General features: G+C 40.5%; 1 protein-coding gene across 1 annotated transcript in view; it reads right to left on the bottom strand.

The window, feature by feature from the left end:
- Positions 1-23427, bottom strand: part of nav3 (neuron navigator 3) — a 251822-nt gene that overhangs the window by 150381 nt on the left and 78014 nt on the right. The window contains exon 4 of the mRNA XM_042511574.1: positions 4317-4389. Within this exon, the coding sequence (XP_042367508.1) occupies positions 4317-4389 (73 nt within the window). The remainder of the gene's footprint in view (positions 1-4316; positions 4390-23427) is intronic.

Consider the following 23427-nt stretch of genomic DNA (forward strand, 5'->3'; position numbering starts at 1 on the left):
TGGACTTTCCAGCTTCCACATAACTTAATTACTGGCAGTGTTTCAAACTGACGTGGGATGTATCATACTGTCGCGACTGGTGCCATTTGGCCAACCAATACTGTTGTGCTGTTTGACTATAAAGTGACGCTGTCCACCTACGTAACATATTGCTGCAAAAGGTGGCTTTTGGCGTCGGTGTGTGATGCTGAAATCACTGATCAAGTGGTCAATTTTTAAAGAATTTTTCGAAGAAATTGGCAAAAGAGACCCAGATTTATTCACTTATCCATCTGCTGCTGTTATGTGAATATTAGGAGCTGGTTCATCAGGATAAATAGTAGGTGGTGCTAATTCTCCAGGCGGGTGGCATTGTGGAAGAGGGTGCAAAGAGATGATGGAATTAAAAGAAAGATTGTTCACCCTCAAACAAAGGAAACCGATGGATGTATGATAATAGAGAAAACACAGGGCAATTGACAATAGAGTTTTGAACACCAAATATTACAGGTTTATGTTTTTGGAGGAGTTCTGGTAACAACTCTGTGTGCAAAAGCATGTTAAAAGCCTACTGAGATGACAAAAAGAGCTAGCAGTGGCCTGTGCAATAATGATAATGTTATGCTGTTTATTCGCTGAATCCATTTCCAATAAACTTAGCTGCAAGAACCCAAGGTCGCTGCGGCAAGGACACTGCCTTCCTTCATGGGGTGACTGCTTTATCCACTCAGCCACCCACGCCCCGCAATTACTTTTTTATTGATACACCAACTTTTCTACCTTACCCAAATTCAATTACTTTTTATTTGCTATATTTGAGATTTATTCAAATATCCGAAGTCATGTTTCTACTCCATATCTTTTTTCTTTTTAAAAAGAGGCAGACAGAAACATCTACGTCTCTGTGGTATTATTTCCTTTTTTTGCAGTTAAGAAAAACTTGCTTTGTTTTCATTATGGCCTATCACCTCACTTAGCGGAAACGTCTGAGGGGGAACCGTAACACTCCTCAACATGATGAGTTTTTCCGGAACTTAGGTTTACAGCCACCCACCATAGAGATGCAAGGGCACTTCTAGAGAGGTTATTACGATAAGTAGGCTCTCTCAAGAAAAAAAAAATCCTGTGCCTGTATGCACATCAAACATTCCACTTTGTTTTTAAATCCACGCCTTGTAAAAGATAATAAAGACTGCATATGCCAGCCAACAGAATCTGGAAAGCCCTGGGCTGATTCAATTAGACATGAGAGGGCAAACACGGCCATCTAATTCCACTCACAAACACATGCAGCACAATGCAAAGTAAGTCTTGAGAATAAGGCTGCGAAATGCAGAGAGTGAGGGAGAAAAGATGGACTGAGTGAAGTGAGTGATGAAATGCAGTAGCAACAGTGATGGACAGAGTAACCCAATAGCCCATATATTTACAGACCCACTTTGAAATTCCAGGCTTAGTGAGTCATTTTGCTGCTGTGAGCGCTGTAGGGGGGGGGGGGGCAGAATATAGAGCTGTCGGTCAGTGTGTCAGGCTCTGAGAATATCTCTGCTGCTGGAGAGGTCAAGGGCGCACAGCTCTTTAATGTTTAAAGGGGAGCAGAAACAACATGGGGTCTAGGCGAGCACAGCTCCTAAATAAAAGCTGCAGACATTTTCTGCTAAAATCATTGAGACGTGCTTGTACCTGTAGGTATGGAACTCTATCAACAAGTCCTCAAACCCATCCAACCACATAGGTTGGATGTTCCTGCCTTTTAATACGACACAGAGGAGCGTTTCTTATATAAGCACCCCAACCAGTGTAGATTAGGGAAGGTTAAGGAAAATAATCATGATTGAGCATCATCATGCTATGTACTAGGTGTACATGTACTGTTCAATATAAATATTTAAACAATTCATTTTGTTTTCCATAAAAAGTTTTAAAGTTTTACAGGGCTTCACCGGACGTTCAGTGCAACAGCACTATTCAGGTCAGATAGTAAAAAGCTAACAGTGCTAACAATGGATATGCGCAGATACATTTGTTGCCGACACTAGATATCAAACAAAAACCAGAGACTGTGTCATATTAAGTTGCTGTGAGCTGTAAATTCATTACTTCTGAGCAGAAGGTCTTTTGCCTCTTCTTCTCTGCCCCTGTCTATGCGCTGCCCTGCATGTCTGCAGTGGCGTTAAAGTCTAGAGTTCTCACGATGCAGCAAAATCTGGGGACCAAAGCGTCCCCAGAGTACACAGAACACTGACAGGAAAAAAATAACAAAAATAACTGCTCTACTTGAAGCAGTCTCAGTCAACTTAGGGGCCTCTGACTGATGACTTAAATCTCTGACTTTCAATGGGCAGCCCTTTTACATACTTAACGTAACGTGCCAAAGTGAAGTTACTTAATGTATGTCTGTAACTTAAAATAACTACACATTAACTATTACTTTCACATTTGGCACAAACAGTGGTCTACTGGGTCAAAGGCCTCTATTTGTTTGACCAATCGGCCATGCCAACCACCTCCCTACTTAGTCTTTGTAATGTTTTATACTATGTCATGCAGACTTTGTCCCTCTCTATACTACATTATGTTGACTTGCTTTTTAAACTCTTTCATGTGGACTTTGACACTCTTTATACTACATCATGCTGAATTTTTAACTTTTTATACTATTTCACATGGACTTTGTTGCTCTTTATACTATGTCGAACTGATCTGAGAATGAGACTTTATATAATAAGCCACCTGACGTCCTCCTTTGCTCCCATCATAATTACTGAAGGCATTATAGGTTGCCAGCTACACTAAATGTAAACTGGTAGTTAAAAGCTGCTGGTATGAAAGAACCTATGGGGTCATATTTTAGCGGAACACGGGCTCAATTCTAGAGAAAAATTCAATCAGAAAGAATTAGTTTTCACATCAAACATTGATTATTTACAATGTCAACTGTACAAAACATCAGTGCCTCTTGGCATCAAGATACCCCACTTAGTTTGCTTAGGGTTGATATACAGTTAAAGCTTTGGAGAAGCAGCACTTTTTTTTCCACAATTATTCCTAAATTAATTAGTGGAATGGCTTGGAAGGGAAGGGGGGGAATCAAAGGGAGAACAGAGGAAATAGAGCTAATGTACTGTGTGTTGTAATGTGTTTGCCAAGGGATGAGGGTGTAAAATGAACAAATGTGATATGAATGTACATATGTCTGGTGGCTTATATCTTGTGTATGTCCATGCAGTAATGATTCATATTCGTCTACCAACATCCTAGAATAGTATCTGGTATACTTCTGGATTCATTGTTATTATATGTGTTTGTAAGAAAGAGATTGTAAGCAAAACGCCATGGTAAGAAGCATGAAATTAATGAAGATAAAATGTATGTACATTTTGTCTGTGTAAATGAAAACAATGTATTTCCACTTTTACTGATGAACTTTTCAGACAAATTTAGAGGTTAGGCTAAATTTCTCCAACTTCTTATGCTAAATCTAACTCAATCATGTGAAAAATGCATTGTCATGAAGCTAAAATTGGGGCTGTAGTTCCTGGCTCATGAAAAGCTGACATTTTGGAGATAAATGGTTTTCTCAGGACAGCAACTGTTTGCTGTCCATCATGCTAGCTTATGTGCCTTGGCTACCTCCTTGTATAGCATGCCATGTGTACACTGCATGTGTCAAATGGGACACATCACACAATGCAATGCTAAGCCCTGCATCAGACGTGTGTTTCTCTTAAAAAAAAGAAAAAACAAACTACTGCAGTTGGATTAATCTCTGAGGGATTCTTGGGTTCCTCCTGCAGAGTCCAAATGAAGTGTAAAACAAAATCATAACAGATAGTTTGGATCTTAACTGTAATTTTGGCTCTGGCCTTGTAAAACAATTTTAGCTTATCATTCAATTTGGCGAGCAGTCTTTGGGTACAGAGCACCGCTGCAGTCATGGCTGTCACATAAAGCCATGTACTGTATACCCTGAGGGCCGGGAGGCGAATCCCTTGCTAGAGTTTTTATCCTCCCACAATCCACTTTGATGCCCTAATGATTGCCTACGCTGCCATAGTGAAAGCTGAAGATGGAGAAACTGTGCACCCTGTCATGATACCAACGTGGTAAATTCCATTGCTGTGAAGTATAATAGTATGTCTTGGAAATGGGTTTTAACCAGTTTTTTGAAGATATCTGGTACCGTGAAGAAATGGAAAGCTAGCCACAAGAGGTTGGGTGGTGCTGGAGCCAAATGAATTTTCCAGGTCTAGAAAATTAGAAATACAACAGGGAGATCCTTCTTCTGCCGTTCCACTGATTTAATTAAGAGTTTAATTGCTGTTTATTCTTCTTACCTTCTGCTGAGAGCCCTTGTACATTCACTCCTCTGGCGTCCAGGAAACTGAGGCAGGCATCCACATTCTCGATCTGCGGAGAAGACAACACACAGTCAGCACAAAGGACAGACACAGCAAGAATGTGACGATACTTAACATTCAATGAGCCAAAATGTCTCGGGGCAGAGGGCTCGAAAGACGGGGATGACCGGCGTTATTACCCATAAAGCACATCATTGTGTAATTATTACCCAACCCCCGCTTGACCCTGGGGTCCAGCTGCGTGACATATACTGACCGCAGTGTGTAACCACCTACACAGCCCGGAGTGCAGCATGTCTTGGCATGTCACACACACGCACTTATATATACAAAGGCAAATATACAGTAAATTCACAACCTTGCTGGGACACTTTAGACACACACAGAAAACAATGTACACACACACACACATTTTCACATAAACACAGGGTGTGGGGGTCAGCGGGGACCACTTGAGGCCCCTCACAACATAGTCAACAACTGTCACCTCTGCAAAGTGGTATCAGTTTCACAAAGGCCCACAGAGGTCGTAGTTATTAGGGGGATTTTTGCATTCGCTGACGGCGGCTAACGGGTGGCTTCATTAGCATGGTGGCCAGCCGCCAGCGCCCCTCAGGAGGTCTTTTATGACGAGGTCAGAGGTCAGAGCGCTCCGCGTCAGTGCAGTGTGCCAAGGCCACACAAAGGGCATGCTGGGCAACTCAGCCAGACGTCCAGCGGGCAATGATGATTCATGAGCTGTGACTCCCCTCAGCTCGCTATAGCTCTATCTGTCTCTCTTTTTTAAAAAGCTTTCTCACTCACTGTCCCTGTGTCATTTTACTAGGGAGAGAGCCACTTTGTAGAGTCAGGATAATGAGTCATTTCTACACAAAATGATTCTTTTTGTTATTCCTCATTGTCCTGCATTGCTTAACAATGTCTGAGAGAATCAGCCACAGAAAAAAAGTGTTTGCCACATTTTAAAATACCTGTTTGTTCTAATTTTCCCAATAATTTTCTTAAGAAAATATATTTTCGATTTCTGTCCTCTGACGTGCGCTGTATTTGAATACCCCGATGAAGCTGATGAAGCTTATAAAGCTGCGGATTGTTTTGCTGGATGATGCCGAAAAGTCATTTTTTACATCACTTTATTGCTATCACAAAAAGTAATTTACCATACCATTAAACATGAAAAATGTCTGAGAAATGTCATGCCTGTCACATCAAAAAACTCATTTATTATCAACAGTGATTTGTAATGGTTTTGAAAGGCACAAACAAATGTCCTGGTGACAGGCGTCTGATCTAAAAGGGCTTTTATGTGTCAACAGATCACGAACAAATGACATATTTTGCCAGTTAAATCGGAGGACTTGTTGAGCTGTGTGACAGCAGACATGGCAACAAAGTAGTGAGCACAACACCGATGGCTGCCTTACATATGTTATGAAATGTTATTATAATATTACTGTGAACTTTATTATATGTCAATAGCTGCTTTATTTAACGTTATTGTAACTGCAGTTCATTCAATAATTTTGTATTTTAGTAGTAAGCACTAGTTTAAAGGACCTTTAAAAATACTGAGATATATATCTTGTAGCGCTATATAGCTTTAAAATATTGCAATGTTATTTTAAAGCTATATATAAAATTCAACCAAATATCAACATCTGATGACTTTGGTGGCCAGCTATGAAAGAATCGGACTGATAAGCAGAATGGATAATGGCACTGGTAGCAATACAATCTTATCTTTTTCCCATCCCACGCAGTAGCTGAAGCAAAGCACTTCCCTCCCTGTCACTTTCTCTCCACACACTGATATGTTTACACTGGTTATATCAACGGGGATCCCTGTGGGACAAGAACTCTGACACAGAGCTTCTCCATCTGCCCGACACAACCTCCCACATCCCAACACCAAACACATTCTCACAGCAGGCGCCAAACCTCCCCTCACATGTGGCCCTCCATACTCTCTTCCCACAAAGACACTGACACATGTGTGCCCAGGCGCTGGCTTGTTTGATTATCCCACACAAACTCTCAGAAGTTTGTATGTGAGGAGACATGTGCCGAGCAGCGTTCTGTGAATGCTCATTACTACGGCCTTAATTAGACGGAGCGTGCGGATGATGTGGGGCGCAGGAGTTCTCAAAGTGCAATCGCGTGCCAAAATAAGCAGCCTGTAGTCACGGATGATATGCAATCAACAATATTTGTATGATAACAGCCATTTTCATCAAGAGACTTCTCAATTAGGGCTCAATCAGTTTCAAATATTTACCACACAAAGCTTGGGAGGGCTCTATTGAAGGACTGCATCTGTTCTACAGGCAGCGTGTGCGTTCGTGAGTGTGTTTGAAGGCTGGTTTAGCTGATAAAGACAAGAGGACTCGTAAATGCACAGTAAATCTCTTTAGGTGGAGACAGATCTCCGTCTTCGTGCTGTCTTCTAAGCCTCTGAGTGTCACTCCAACCAGAAACTCTGAGGCTTTTAGGCAAAACCGCTGTTTGTTTTTAGGCGGCCTTAACTCTAAAATGACGTAAACAAGCAGAATAATGATTGAAGGCGTTGATGACGGCTGGGGCATTAATGTTCCGCAGGGTCCTGGCGATGTTTAACTGCTAGTTTGGTGGGCGGTTTGGCTTTGCGGCATCCTGTAACAGCTCCTCAAGAAACCGACATCATTTATTTTTCCGACGCAGGCTGGCATCAGATGGTTCCACATAAGCCATTAAAAGCAATTTGGAAAAGGGCATTTTGATGAGGCGCACTTCACCCAATCATGAAGTGCTTAGAGTGAGGGGAAAAGGGGAGCACGTTTTTGAGAAATGACAGGAGGGCACATGTGCGATGCGGCGCTGCGGGAAGGAAAAACTTGCCACCAAAGCCTAGAAGAATAATGAGGGGGGAGCTGTTAAGTTTCTGTGATAATCAGTTTCAATTAAGCTATGTTTCGTTTACAGAGCCGCACTACAAATCAAAATATCACGTTCCAACTGACACAGGCAGCCGAGTGGGGAGAAGCTTGTACCGTGGCTGCTTGACACGAGGCAAAAACCGCATCCCCTCCTTCAACCTGTCCTCCGCAGTCTCCTCTAAAATCACTGATGAGTTCACATTAGTGCTTTAGGGGAGAGGTAGAGGGAAAAACCAGAGGAGAGGATCGACTGAATGAACGTCTCCTGTATCAATTACCTTCCTGTATAGCACAAAGTCTTAAAAGATACATTAAAATTATTCGATATTTGCAAAACTGCGATATCCTTGTAACCTCAAATGGTTCAAATGGCAAGAAAACCTTAGGTCTTCTTAGGAAACGTGACTGAAACCTTTGAAAACACATAGAGGTGGGCTGCGTGTTGAGAATTTCTTGGTAAATTTCATGTCTAAGGACAAGAATGAACCTTTTTTTAACTATACATAGTTGATGATCATAACAGATGCTATTTCTACTTCATTTAGATGTATTAACCTGATTAAATGGGTGATATGGGTTTAAAGGGTCCTGCTACACCTAATAGTATGTACAGAATGCTGTTTTCAGTGCGATAAATTCTCGTTGGCATCGGGACAAGTCGTTTCACTTTTAATTTTGTTAATTTTAGTCACAAAGACTATGTCGTTCAGTTAAGGGAAAAAAATCATAATTAGGCTTAAAATAGGTACATTATGTGACATATGTGAAATAAGTTACAAAAATCACATACTTATCACGACACATAAACCTGTCTTAAAGGTGAAAGTCCTGTGTTTTCTTGCCACAATGTTGGGTACGTACGTAAATCCAATCTGACACTATACAGTAATTTTAGAGCGCTCTAGTTTTAAAAAATAAAATTAACAAAACATTAAGTTTCTCACACATTCTTTCCACTTGATGCTCTGCGGCTCCCAGAGTGTGGGGTTCTGGATAGCCAAACTGTTTATTCCTACAGTATTTTGTCTTTAGGAACGGTCCAGATTGTGCCCGAATAGGCTCCAGCACTCAAACATACAAGTCAGTGCAGCAGGTCCCTTCTAACCGATATCTTTGACACTGATAACCATGATAATGCCCATTTAATCGAGTGATAACTCTCCAACCAGGTGCTTTTGCAAATTGTAGCTACTTGGACAAACACTGATCAAATGCCAGCTTGCTCCTGTTTCCGGGGCACCCTTTATCGTGTTTACCAGACGCACTGCGCTTTCAACTACCTCCAGTGTAAACCCATCTCAACTCTCAATGCTAATAGCAACTGATTTAGTATGAAGAGCGAGGAAGTCCATGTAGTGCAGTCTTACATAATGTACTTATCTTGACCCAAAACATGACTTTTTTTTCTCAGTTTAAAGACATAGCCTTTTTGCCTGAACCTAACCTCAACCACAACATTAAGCACATCTTATAATGTGTTTCACCTGCGCGGCCTGTGCGTCGCTGTGAAACGTGTAACAGTTTATCAGTACGTGATGACCTTGGATGAGAACATGTTAGAACAAGTTAGTTTTATTTAGCAAACAAAAATCTATCTGCACTTTACTTATGGGCACCTGGTGATATAGTATCTTTGTGACAAATATGAATTCAGACATGAAGTTCTCTCTATTACACCTCTGAGTAAGTAAGAGTCTGATCATTCATTTTATTTTACCCAAGAGAAATTAAAAACAGTCAAATAAATATAAAATCAGCAATGTTTGGTTAACTATGATATAAATTTTACTAAATTGGCTAAAACATTCAGACTCACTGGTATGTATTCTGGTGCATTGCACTTGAGCAGCTGTTAATTGGCCATTTGTGGTTCTTTCAGCAGTCAACAAGACAAACACTATATATTGGCTGTGATTTCTTTTTGCACTTCATCTTTTAAGGTTTTCTTCATCTCCTACTCTTTCTTCCTATGGAAGACTTGTGTGAACTTTGTCCTTTTGTACTTTCAAAGAAAAGATCAAATGTAAGAGTGGTCTAAAATGTGACTCATCTTATTCTTTAACTGCACCTAAAATGTACCTTTGGGTATGTCTTTACAGCAAAGCTGTAAGCATTTCTGCAGTACTTTAGTGTATTATGATACTCTTTCCACTCCTAGTAAAACATGAGACACAAAATGAGACAGTAGCGGCTACATCTGCATGTTTGCAGCTTAATTTCCTCACGTCCCTCGTCGCCTTATAAAAAGTGTGCAGGAGCCCGTTGGGCCTCTCTAAACATATCAAGTGACTGATGCATGATGGCTGGAATGGGAAAGTGTTATCCCTTAGATGCAACTGTCAAATACAAATGGGCCAACACCTTAATTACCGCTTCCTACGGGACAGAAAACAACCCCCTTCAAGACAGGACTGGAAAAGCAGGCGTTAGCGCTTTACAGCACATGAGAACAGCTCGATAATTGTGGGGTTTTATTCCAAAATGCTACATATCCACTGGAAAATACATGCCACCTTAAATCCCTAAGTAAGTATTTCAAAAACACAGATGACTCGAGCTTCGCAAACAAAGCTATTTCGTGAGTAAGTCTTGGGATGACTCAGTTGACTTCTAGTTTTTTTTTCCAATCTGTTTTGCTTCCAACCCAGTGGTTATTTTCTGAACACTGTCAATGTTTATTAATTCATTTTACACCCACATGAAGATTGCAATCAAATCTTGTCCTGGTGGTTGGAACCTTAATCACCAGTGGGGTCAGGGACTGTTATTCGAGGCTGCGGGTATTTTCGAGGAGCTGATTGGCTTTTGTAGCATCTCTTTACACTTTTAGTGTGCTTAAGGCAGAAATCAAAGTCTAGTGATGAGTCAGGGGAATCCAAATAAATGAAATCAAAATCCCTCACCTACAAACCACTGTGTCATCGTTTTAAGCCGGCACATCAAAATCGATAGCGGCCAAAGCTAACAAAAATGAGTTTTGCCTCAGACACCCCTGTATCAAAGTCTTCAATTCAGTGCACATGGTGGAATATTAAGAGGATGAACACAGACTTTTTGTACCTATTAACTCCTCTTGGCGCTTCAAACTTAATGAGGCATTCCCTGGATGCTTTTAATAGCCAGAATATACTTTATTAATCATTGCCGTCGAGCTGGTTTGAAAGCCACACATTTACATGCAGACAAAGCCAAGTCCCTCTGATCATCAGCAGTGGTGGAAGAAGTCGTCAAAATGTTACTGAAGTATGTATACTGAGGAAAATATAATTACATTATTTAAAATAAAGGTTTCCAATGTAGAAATATATTAAAAAAGAAATAAATACAAAATGAACAATACACCCAAAAAACTCTAAACAATACCCCAAACTATTAAAATTATTAGAAAAAAATGGAGAAAAGAATCAAAACTCAGAATTGTTAAACAAAAATAGAAAAATAAAAAAACACCCTTAAAGTCAAAATTATAGAAAAATAAAATTAACCAAAAAACTAAAAAAATGACAAACCTTTAGAATTATTAGAAAAAATTTGAAAAAAAGACTCAAAACTTAAAAATTAACTCCAAAACCTTCAAAGGACTGGCGTGTCCTTTCACCAAATGTAAAAAAAAAATCAAAATTATAAACTAAAAAAATATATAATACATATTTCCATGTGTGTATGTAGAGGCGTAAAAGTATCAGGTGGCACAAAAAGAACATACTCAAGTAAAGTACTTAAGTATAGTAATTGAGAAAATGTACTTATTTACATTCCACCACTGCCCAAGGGAGAGTTATGGCTTAAAGATTTTGAAAATACAGGAAAATAATTATTTGTTTTTGCCCATGAATAGCAGAGACCTGAAGGATACGACAACTTAGATTCATAATCTGAAGCCACACAGCCTTCAGTTTACCAAACAAACCACTTCTCTCATTGTCTATCACCTCTCCGTCAACCTCTCTCTCCAGACTGGAGGTCTGACACTGGACTCGCCCTGAACAGTCCATTGAGTCCTCTTCAACCCTGCCCCCGTCACTCTGAATGCATCCAGAGCAGACAGCGGCTGACAGGCGATGAATCAGAACGGATCAAATGGGACAGAGCTTTACAGCAGCTGATGGGCAGAGGGGTGGCCGGGTTAAAGGATCCTGTCTCATAATCCAGGGATCATTGCTCATCATGTCAAAACCCAAAGTAAAGAAAGTTTTCTCATCTGGCTTCGGCTGAAGAGCTGCTGTATGCAATATCGATCACAGTGGCACTCCCCACAAGTCCTTGCCCTGACTGAGATCTTAGGATTGACTTGGGATCAGTCTTTCCCTAAAACGTTTGAAAAAGAGGTAATTGCTTATTTTAGAAACACCATGAGTAAACCTTGTACATTCAGATTTATCTGGCCTGCTCAGCCAATGTTTGCATTAGCAGCAGCTTATTATTATGAAACTGCACACCGTTAAACTTTTTCGAACGCAAGAAAGCCAAACTGAAATGATTCAATTCAAGTAGCCGGGGGCTTCCGAGACAAAACAAACTCGGAGCTGATTTTTATCACGCCATGCCTCATATTCATGTAAATAAAACAATCATTTTCTTTCAGGATCTAACTGTCTGTGACGCTCTGAGCTCTTCAAGAAGCTGCTCAGTCAGCATATAAACACACATGATGTATAATCAACAGGATCTGCATGGCAACACAAGCCTATATCTATGGATGGCTCAATTATATATGGTGGTTCAATTTCAAATGTTTACAGCATCAAATAACTTGGAGGGCCGCCATGTGGCTTTGCGCATCTGCTGCACAGGCGGGGTGTGTGTCCACATGTGTGTGTGAACGACTGGCATAGAGAGAGAGACAGAGAGAGAGAAAGACAGTCAAACAAAGATGTCTCATGAATGACAAAGACCAACGAGCTGTCTCATCGATCTCTGGGTTAATCTCTTTAAATCCTTTTTCTCAGAACAACTCCGATCTCATTATCACTTCTGTTAATGATTTCAAAAAATAGCTAAATGATGCAAAGCACATGCAAAGATTGTCTTTTCCATCTGTCCCCCTTTTCTCGCCTCTGTTGCATATTATATTTTCTATGGCAACAATAGAATTATGCACAATTCTGCAACAGCAAGTATAATAAAGTTTCACTGTAAATATCCATTTTTTGTGCTTAAACCTAAAACCTCGCATTAACTACAACATTGTCACAACAAAAAATTGTAAATTAACATGCAAAGAAACGTTAAGTTTTAACAAATCCTCTAAATTGGAAATGTACAAATGCAACATATCCATGGTTTGCAGAAATGTACAATTACAACATTTTTTCTAACAGCTGGATTTGTCATTATGGAATTTAACTTCAGGTGTAGTCCAGCAATTAAAGGGATACTCCGCCGATTTTCAACCAGCTATATATCAAAACAGGACACCTCTGAAGCAAAGATATGCTATTTTAGGTGATGTCTTTGCATTTAGATTAAGGGACTCACAAGAGAGCAATTTTTAAAGTATAGTCAAACGCGAGGCATTAGAGGCCGAGATATCCTGGCCTTTATGTTAAAGTGTTTATAGACTTCAAAAACTGGAGCCTACATTTCCCAGAATGCAACTCAAGAGTGTTTTGGTAGTACCCACAGCATTGTAGCACATGTCTTTTTTTGTTATAAAAATGTTTGTTTTGTAATCTTTGTGCCCAGTCTGGTATAACCCTGATGACATTATCAGGGTTATTAATTCAAACTTCACAGAAAATATTTATCTGGTTTGTCAGGAGGTCAAGGTTTGGACCTTGGGGTGCCCTTCTGTGCGGAGTTTGCATGTTCTCCCCATGTCTGCGTGGGTTCTCTCCGGGGTCTCCAGCTTCCTCCCACAGTCCAAAGACATGCATGTCAGGTTGATTGGTGACTCTAAATTGCCATAGTTGTGCATGTGAGTGTGACTGGTTGTCTGTCTATATGTGTCGGCCCTGCGATAGTCTGGCGACCTGTCCAGGGTGTACCCTGCCTCTCACCCAATGACAGCTGGGATAGGCTCCAGCCCTCCTGCGAACCTTACGAGGATAAGCGGATATGGACAATGAATGAATGAATGTTTTGTCAGGATGAGTAGAGATCATCATGACAAGTCAACTGAACTTCATGTGTGAAATCTGTGGAGTGCTCCTTTAAAGGAGTGTTTCAGCGATGTGCACTTCCGTATACTTCATTCAGCTGTTTTCAAAGACTGTGTTCTTTCACTAAATACACTTTAACATGGAAAATCAGTGAAGTGCCCTTCAAGGTAAAATATTAAACAACTGGGAGACCGGAAACCTCCAACAAAGCTTTCACTGAAGTCTCCAGTCTAAAACACTGAAATGCAGCAAGAAAACTAATCTTGTTTCACTTCATCTCAGCTGATGGCTTTGTAAGTAAATATAAAACAAACAGCTGCAGAAGAGATGTAGAGGCCTTCTTATTAATCTTCATACTGCAGTACATTAAAGTAAGTATGCAGAGGAGGATAAATGAGTGGAGGAGGTTTTTCAGAGGAGAGAGGACGATGATAAGTATTTCTTAATGGCTTTCAGGCAGCGGGGAATGACTCTGTCGTCTGTCGTCTGTCTCTCTGTCACGTCCACACTGTTACAGTCCTGTTCTGCGTAGGTAAACATCTCCAACATGATGGATAGCATTAGTGTTGACAGGAGACAAATTTCGGCTGTCAGTCCTGTCTGGGGCTGTTTCTCCCAAAAGGGTCGGTGGGGTTAAGCTGCTGACTCTTAAGGCATCTGTGTGCATAACCTGCTGACCAGCTATGACGGAAGGAGAGACATACCTCCACAGCCCTGCTGCTTCCTTTTGGTTGTCAACCTTTCTGTCAAACTATCCTGGATACAAACAAAGCAATGCCTTCTTATCACGTCTGATTACTGTGTAAAGAATTAGTATGAAGCACAAAAAACCAGTGCTACTTTTGTTTTCTATCTTTAGGCTTTTTAACTGTATTTGATCAAAACTAGGTTGAAAATATAGTATCGCAATCTAACAAACAGGAATCAAGAAATGACCGGGACATTATATTGTGGTGGAACAAAATATAGGAAAATTGTGCATGGTACCATGGAAACAATGCTAGTGGGAGTCAAATAGGATCCTTTGTCATGATGGACATGCAAATTCACTGGTTCACTGACATCATACAGTGCGTGTTGGTAACTGTTATGAGCTGTTAAGTCCATACAGCAAGGAGGTTGGGGTGAATGAATGGATCAAACAAACAAAGGACTTTCACACAGGAGACTGCTGTTCATGTCCCTTGTAAAAACTAAAAGAAAAGCGTTGACCTCTTTAACTTTTACATACTTTCTTACTACACACGATGTCATATTACATGATGTATTTATGTCCTGCACTCAACAAATGTAGTTATTTTAACCAAAAACATGACACTGACTTCTCTAAACTTTACATACTTACATCCTATTTGTAGTTATGCCACCTTACATGAAGTACTTAGGTCCAATACGTAACAAACGTAGTTATTTTAACCAAAAACACAACATTGACTTCTTTTAACTTTACATAAGTACATCCTATATGTAGTTACACCATGTTACTTAACGTACTGATGTCACTTACATAACAAACATACTTATTTTGACCCAAAACACAATCTTTCTTTTGACCTAACCAAGTACTTTTGGTGCCTAAACCCAACTGTGCTGCCGCTACATAATTTAACATCTTAACGGTGAGATCATGTTGTATAAAATCTTTTGTGATGTCGTTGGAGGTTCCCGACTAAAAGGGGCAAACAACCAACCATACAGCAACTGCTGATGACTAGTAATACTGAACAATGCCATGTTCAACGGTACAGTATCTGCCAGACATTAGTTTCCTGATGCACATTTTTACATCACTACAATTTTTCAGTGAATTCAGTTTAGCAATAATTGAACTTATGCCAGACTGCCAACACATAAGACAGTGTTTTGGTTTTTTTTATGGAAATTGGTTGAAGAGAGGACATTTCTGGATTCAAGAGGGAGGCTGAGTAAATATTGATTAAAAGGCCTAAAGTCATCAGCTCAACAAAAAGTCCAGTGATGGATGGATTATAAAAAATCAATGTGGGAGATATCTGGTAAAAGTTTTGTAGCAAACAGGTATAGCCTATATAAGTATTATTGGCTGCATCAATCATTATGTAACTAAGGGAACTTGCTATGAGCCAATAAAAGTCAGTAAAATGAAACTGAGCTGGTGTGGAGATAAAATCCTCTGATTGTCACATTACTCTCTTGTCTTGTGCTATGGTGAGCTACTCTAGAGTAACTTTATATAGCACTTTTAAAATCTGCTGCAATAGTCTTCACGCCGCTGCAGTCCCTCATTGTCTCTCTCTGTTTGAAACTTGCTATAGTCTCAGCATCTGTGTGTGTCCGATTAAACAGTGCAGCAGACTGTACAACAGCTTTCCCCAGTCAGAGGCAGTTTCCTCTGCTGCAATGGTCAGTCAGCAGCGATAAATCAGGTGCAGCACCTGTTTGTATGAATTTACATTTCCTACTCCCATATATGCAGCTTTGAAAAGACATTCTTGTCTTTTACAAAGCAGGGACCGAGCGCTGTATCCAGAGAAAGCTGGACTCCTGGGAGTTTTTTCAACGCCTCTAGCCCTTTGGTTTAGTGTAGGATAAAGTGGGGGGATAAACAAGAGCACTGACAATTCTCACGAGTTAACAAACGGGGGTTACAAGTTTTGGGTGTGAGTGTTAAAAATAAATCCAAACAAAAGTCACAAACTCTGACTTTTCACACAAAACACAGTCGTCGTTGTTTTCACCCTTATAAGGCGATGCAAGCTACAAGACTCTTTTTGTTTGGACAGTGAGCAATGAGGGTGACGCTTGGCAATCACATGCAGCCGCGACCACTTGGCGCGTCACTCTGCGGGTGGCTCGTGAGGGTGCCAGGCGGGTCAGATGAACAGAGGGCAGGAAGACGAGAGAGGGGAGCTAACAGCACAGCACAAACCAAGGTGGCCTGGATGTGGAGTAGCTGCCGGTGGGTTGTATCATAAGAAGAAGAGAGACGGAGGATAAAGAGGAAAGAGAATGCGTAAAAAGACTGATTGATTTATACTTTATTACGTACTCCCAAACTGCTACATTCACAGTGAATGAGAAGAGGTTCAGAACAGTAAAGACAGACTGCAGCTGGTACATCACAGTCAAACAAACCGAGCTGGATCAAAGGTTACCAGTCCTTCACAGCGCCCGTTTTAACAAGCCAGCTCATTGCTCCCTTAACAGAACATCTGCCGATGTCGTTCACTTATAATGAGTGATTAAAAGCTTCCAATTGAGCTACAAGTGACCCTGTAACGAGTCCCTGGGTGCTCTGCTCATGCTGCTAAACTGGCTAAACATATGAGAGGGTCAGCTGGTGCACCAGAACACACACCTCTTGCAATAAAATGACTGGCGTTCGCAGAGGAACAAAGAAAATGATGGACCCTAAAGAAGTCGGAGAGTGAAGGGAGTGATATTCACACAGTGTGAGAGCAGCTTTGACACAACAGCTGCTGAGGCACTTGAGCAGCCCTACATTAAATCGCACCCTAAGTCCTTGGTTCTAGACATCCTAATTCGGGGCATCACACATTCATCATGCACACTTTTCAACACCCGTTGCGTCAATAATAAAACGTGCTGGTACAAGATGTCTTGTTCTTTGACTGCAGGCTGTGTGGAAAGCAAGACAAATGTGCATTGGTCATAACAAGATATGGATGCATTAAAAATGATGGCTGTAAATATGAAGACGAATAAGCCCCATATGTTTCTGTTTAAGCTATGCACTTCCCAAAAAAGGAGACATCTGCAGTGGACAAACTTAGTCCAGGATCCCGCCTCAGTATCATATGTACAGTGGTCTCTGTTAAATCTCCTGCTCATGTGTTTATCATAGATTTATACTGCACTGATCAAGCAATATGGTATAAAACTGAAACAAATTATTAAGGACAAGCTCCAGCCGGTGAGCAGACCTTTTTCTTTAACATCTGGCAGTTAAACTGGGATCAGCGCATGTTTCTTTTTCTGGTGGTGACATTTGAATGAAAACCCTGGGTTGTCTTCTGAAAACCAATTCAAAATATTAAACACACAACCAGTGAACTTGAAAGGAGGGGGTCAGAAGCTAATCGAGTTCAACATTAAACTGATATAACTGTAAAAACAGACAAAAAAAAAAATCTAAGATCTCACATTTCTGCCATTGTATAGCTAAATGTAGAGCTCACATTTGTTCCTAGCATAGTTAGCTGTTTATTGTTTTGTCCCGTGCAGAATTTAATTACGCTGTAGAGTTTTTATTTTAATTTATGCCGTCAGAATTCATTGCAACGATTGTGATTCCAAGCAAATTACAGTTCCCATCCTGCATACTTGAGCAAGCTATTAGAGTGCTCCATGAAGGAGTCCTAAAGCCCAGAAATGAGTTAGCATTTTTGCACTCCTGGTTCCCTCATCTCAAAGTCTAAGTGTTTGGGGGTTTTTTTATGGGTTTTTGGTAAGATGCCTGAAATAAGGCCTGTGGTTAAAACAAGCGTAAGAGATGTTCACATTTGGTCTACGACATAAAATACGTCATTAAATACCACACTCATGAATTTTGCAGCTTTTATGTCTTAAGAAAGGTGGCTGCTGACAGTGAACACGGCTTTACATTCTTGTTGTGTTTGGGACAATAAGTCATGCAACTGTGGTGTAGTTATTTTATGGCCAAACGTTTGCATTTAAAAAGCAGTGTTCAGTTGTGAAGATTATCTCGCTAAGCAAAACCTGTAAGTGTCAGAAATGTTTGTTAGCGGACCTTACAGAATCAGATGGAAAAGTCCCTTACGCATTTTGATGAGGGAGCCAGGGTGATGCTAACTTCCATGTCGGCCTGAGGCCCGCTCATGCATTCGTTGTGGGTTATGTTGCAGCCCAACAGACAAAATGCAAATTCAATATTCACTCTTCCTTTAGCTGTCTTTTAGGCTCCACTAACTCCAGATAAAAACATCTGGCTCCTTAGCTGCTAAATGCTCCATTACATTCATCAGTCAGTTGCTAACTTTGCCTATGCAGGGATTCTGCAAATGCAAGTTAGTCTGGAGCCTCTCGATTAATTTACGATTTCCCAGGGGCATTATCAAGAGCAGTAGACCAAAATGCTGGGCGCAGTTGGACAGACCTAAAACTAATCAGAACAACAAAATGTGACATATTTTCAAGTTACGGACAAGATGCTATTAAAGTAGTACTTCAACAGAGTTCAAGTTTCGCTTCAATTAAAACCATTTTGGTTGTTTTTGAAATGACCTTAATTGTATCTCTTTACTAAGCTAGGTTTATGCTCATCTCCTTCAATCACCATGTTAAATATTTGTGATAGGCCCAGCCCAGGTCAGGCCTAAGTGGCTTATCATGACTCTCCTATCATAACCCTAACCAGTCTTACTCCTCTTGCCTAAAACTAACCAACGAAGGAGTGTAGGGCAGGTCATACCTTTGCCATACACAAATTCCTAAACATGAAGCTGCATTTCTTTTCTGAGGATGGCAAAGGCATGACTCAGCCTATTCTCCCTCATTACCTTCATTGGTTGGATTGGTTAGGTTTAGGCATGACAAGTGAGAATGGGAGGGTTACGGTGTGAATGTTGAGTCAGCGATGAACCAGTCATATTGGCCAGAGTAAATTAAACACTACCTTGCAGATCTGTCAGGTCCTCAGGTTAGTCTATTGTGGGTTTATAAAAGCTTATAGATAATAATGGCTGACGTGTCCAGATATGACACTAATTTCCTTAATAGCAATGAATATTTAGGACAAAATCTGCTCTAAAAGGATTTTGTCTTATTGCTACCTATGACAGAGAGGGCTCTCTTTTACTTGCCAGATTTCCATCTGACAAAGGATTTAAAATAAAAAGCTTCTGGTCAAAGGCTTACCTCTCCACCATGAAGGCATCTACCCTGAGAACAGCTAGAGAGAATGAAAAATACCCCCTGTTCAGCTTTAGTTTCAGCAGTCTAAAACTGCCATCTGCCTCTGCCCTCTTTAGGCCACTTTCTGCCAATCGCTGGGCATGCACAATGACATCAGGGATGTTTCAGATGCCCAGAGTTCCCATCATCCATTTGTCTGTGTATATCCACACCAACTGACTCTCATAATAGGTGAGTGGCCTGACAGCCAGAGCTGGAATCAAATCAACTACCCGAGGAAGAGTGTCACACAGATGCCAGTTGGTTTGGCCTTGCAGGAGGCCGGGCCAGAGGCTCAAATTAGGAAGTCGATCAATTAGAAGCAGAGATTAATGGCAGGCTGTGCTGATGATGGAGTGTCAGGCTGCTGAAGATGATACTACTGAGTGGCTCTTGCTGTTTGTCCTCTTGTCTGGCTGCTGTGCAGGCTGCCAACAGATGGGGTCCAGATGAGACTGGTGGGCTTTTATAGTCTCCAAGAAACCCTAGACTCAATTAGGCCTCAAAGGCAGCACACCAGGCCTGCTTCTAAGGCTAAAACACTGAACAGTATGACTGCTCTAGTAGAAGTGGAAATTACTTATCACAGACTTTGTTAACTTCAGTTATGCTGAAAGTTAGTTTGTTCACTTTTAGCCATACGGAGATGGCAATGTTGGTTGGTCAGTCTGTTTACCAACTCAGTCCAGACTGCCTTTATCATGAAATTTGGTATAGAGGTTCATGTCTACCTTAGGTGCTTTGAACTTGTAACTTCAATTAAACAGTGAGTTTGGTCATTTTCAACTTGGACCTTTTATTCCCATGTGTTCATGTCTTACTAATGGGAACGACTGGTCCAGTATAGAGCAAGAGCGCTGCAGCTGGCAGTAGCAAAACACGCTGCAATGAAAACATCCAGGGCATGTTTGTAGCGTCAATTTATGTCCGCTGAAAGTGCCATGCACCGACAGACTCATCTGACAACATTATGGAAAGAATCTCTACAGAGGTAGACCTTTTTGTTAAAGAGTAAGATCCTTTTTGTTTAACCAGCCCTGATCAGGTCATCACTAAACCCACCAGATTCCATTTAGGTAAACAGTATATTATCATTGTAAAACACACTTTGTTCAAAGTTGACAAAACAAAATAAAACTCACAAAGGCCATCTTGGTTCGTAATTTCCACTGTTCCAACAATCACCAACTCTAGTCTGGTTGAAATCAACTCTTAATTCACCCAAAAAAGCTTTTACTTTTTTGACCAAAAGTTTAACATCTTCAGGGATCATTTCAATAAGTTGTAAGACACTTAGAATGATAATCTGGACATGTCAAACAAGCACATTTAGTATACATAAATTGAAGGTGTAAATATGCTAAGTGGTTACATAGCAGCCTGTTTCAGGGATGCCGACTGCAGTGGTCTCGCTTAGTACTGGACCTATTTCAAAAGATGTACCTCCCATTACATTTAGATACACAAATGAGAAAACAGGCTTAAAGTTTAAAAATATCAAACTCAACCTATAAGCTTTAGTTTTCTTAACAGCATTTTTAAAGTTAAAATACAGAAATATAAAGATAAACCCCTTCTTATCAAACCTATCTAGAGGTTTTTTTTTTATTATCTTGAAACTTCTTACTTCTGACACCACTATAAGCAATTAAAATGTATCCAAAAATGACCGTGCATGTGCTGAATGCTGACATGTTTAAAACACAAAAATCATTTTTCTCACCTTGTCATGGCCAGCCCATAGTATTTTCCCCCAACAACCAGATGTAACATAAACTGACTTATCTTAAAATATGTAGTGCACTAAAATTTTACAGATTGTATCGCGATTTCACACAAACGCTCCCTCAATGCAAATCAACAGCCAGAGAAATTAAATTATCAAATTGAATTGGATTGGGACAAGAGCCAACGCTGCAAACAGCCAATCTAAATATGATCCATGACACACTTTAAAAATCAGATACCACAAATGAAAAGCAGCGAGAAAGAGTTGACTTTAAAACGGTGAGTTGTTTGATGTAATCTCTCCTTTCCTGCCCTGTTCTGCTGACAGATGTTGCATCTCTGCATCTTTGCATTCATGTAAGATTTTGACAGTGTTTGTTTTTCCCTGACATCCTTGCTGAGGTCGCTAGAAGCTAAACATATACACACACACACACACACACACTTACTTCCAGAAAGTGAAACTGCACAGTCATCCGTATTGCAGGGAAGCACTCTCTGGTTTGCTAATGATGTCTGTCTATAATGAGGAGGATTAGTGTTGCGAGGCTTTAATATTTTTTGCTGAATGGGCCTCTTCTTGGTCCCCCGCCTGCCGCTCTCGTGTTTGAGCACGATTCTTCTGAGAAATGAAAAAAAAACTTAAAAATCCTTCAATCCATTCAAAAACCTTGGTGAGCATATAATTCCTTTGGATGTCTGTACAATTACGCGGAAACTGCACTGTCAGAGGGCGTGAGGTTTTACATGGGAGAGGAATTGCGGAGAGGCGAGTGAGATGTCTGACGGCTTAACATGAAAACCTGAGTGGGATTCTTAATCCACAGAATGTGTTTATAAATTTATATCACATGTATCTAGCTGACACTTCTACTCAAAATCCCAAAGTCAAACCCATCCAGTGCACATATACAAGTGATCTAGACGAGTTGAGGGCCTTAGTGAGAGGTATTGTAAGAGAGACAGTGGTGATCCTAGACTCTGGAAGGCCCTGGGCAAAGAAGCCCATCAAACCCCTCCATGCCCCCCATAAAAATGCATTCAGTCTGTTTAGTCAAGAATTGCATTGGTAAATTTGCTTGATCAAATGTCACACTCATTTACTAAAAAATAATAAATAACACCAAGCGCACGCACACACACACACGTCTCAGTATTTGTACATCTAACTGAATTACCGTAGCTAGAAGAGGTGTCACTTAAAGCTCATTTATACTCCCTTTATATACAAAAATAGGGTCTGAATAGGTCTGACTCAACCATTGTAAACATCACTAGCCTCATATTTCCATGCATCCTTTATGTTGGCATTAATACAGCCAATAGATGGGACCAGAGGGAAGAGCCAGAAATTACACACAACAACAAAGCTGTGCCCAAATACAGATAAAATGAACGCAGGGTACAGAGAAAAGGATCTGTCCGTCTCTGTATGCAACGGTGAGCTTATTTTAGCCATTAGGAACATTATGGGGCAGTGTACAGTAGGGATGAGCCAGTACACCTTTATCTATATCTATCTATACCTGTATCTGTTGAACTAATTAAATTATCTGTATCTGTACTCGCAATGAGCGATTTTAAGCTGGAAATGTGTGTGGCTTTAACAGGAAATGGGTGGGGCCAAACCAGAAGTTGCTATTTTAAAACTGAAAGTGATATATTTTTATTCAGAAGCTGCTATATTTATTATTTATCGGAACACAATCTCAGGGGTTTGCCTGCTTCATATCATTTTTGACACATTTTACTCAGATGATACGGGTACTCTTAAAAAGTACAGTATCTGTACTAGATACTTGTTTCATTCAAGTACTCAGCTAAAACCTACCCCCCTAAAACCATGTATGTTGCCTCTATGGGAGATATAAATCTGCTTATAGTTGTCATTTCAAAATATGTCAATATTAAATTAAATTTTTTTTAGGGGGCCCAAAACATTTCCCTGACACATTTGCCTCTCCTGGCAGTGTGTCCCAGTGGAGAAGACAATAAAAACTGAATTATAAGGACATACAAAACAGATCTAAAATTCAGTCTCCAAGCTCCCTAACACTGCCATTGAATCACATCCACATTCTACATTTTATCTCTTTGTTCTTATCTGTTATCACAAAGCTACAAAACAGTAAAAAGAGACATACTCAATCCAATGGAAACAAACAGAACCAGACTCAAATCTCCGCTGACTTGAAAGCCTCTCGTTCCACACTCCTGTCTTTCCTCGTTCTCATCATCTTTACTGGCTGGCTCAGCGGTTGCAGATGATTCCTTCCGGGACCAAATATGTGGTCAAGGGGTACGGCTCTGCAGATGAGCCCCGCTCCCAAATTCAGGAACATATTCCCAGCAATCATTAGTTCCTACACCAATAAATCCGACCAAAACTATTCCCCCAAAACACACTGGCCGCAAGCTCTGCTGGGGAAAAAA

The sequence above is a fragment of the Plectropomus leopardus genome, chromosome 22 (assembly GCF_008729295.1).
Source record: "Plectropomus leopardus isolate mb chromosome 22, YSFRI_Pleo_2.0, whole genome shotgun sequence".
Taxonomy (NCBI): Eukaryota; Metazoa; Chordata; class Actinopteri; order Perciformes; family Serranidae; genus Plectropomus; species Plectropomus leopardus.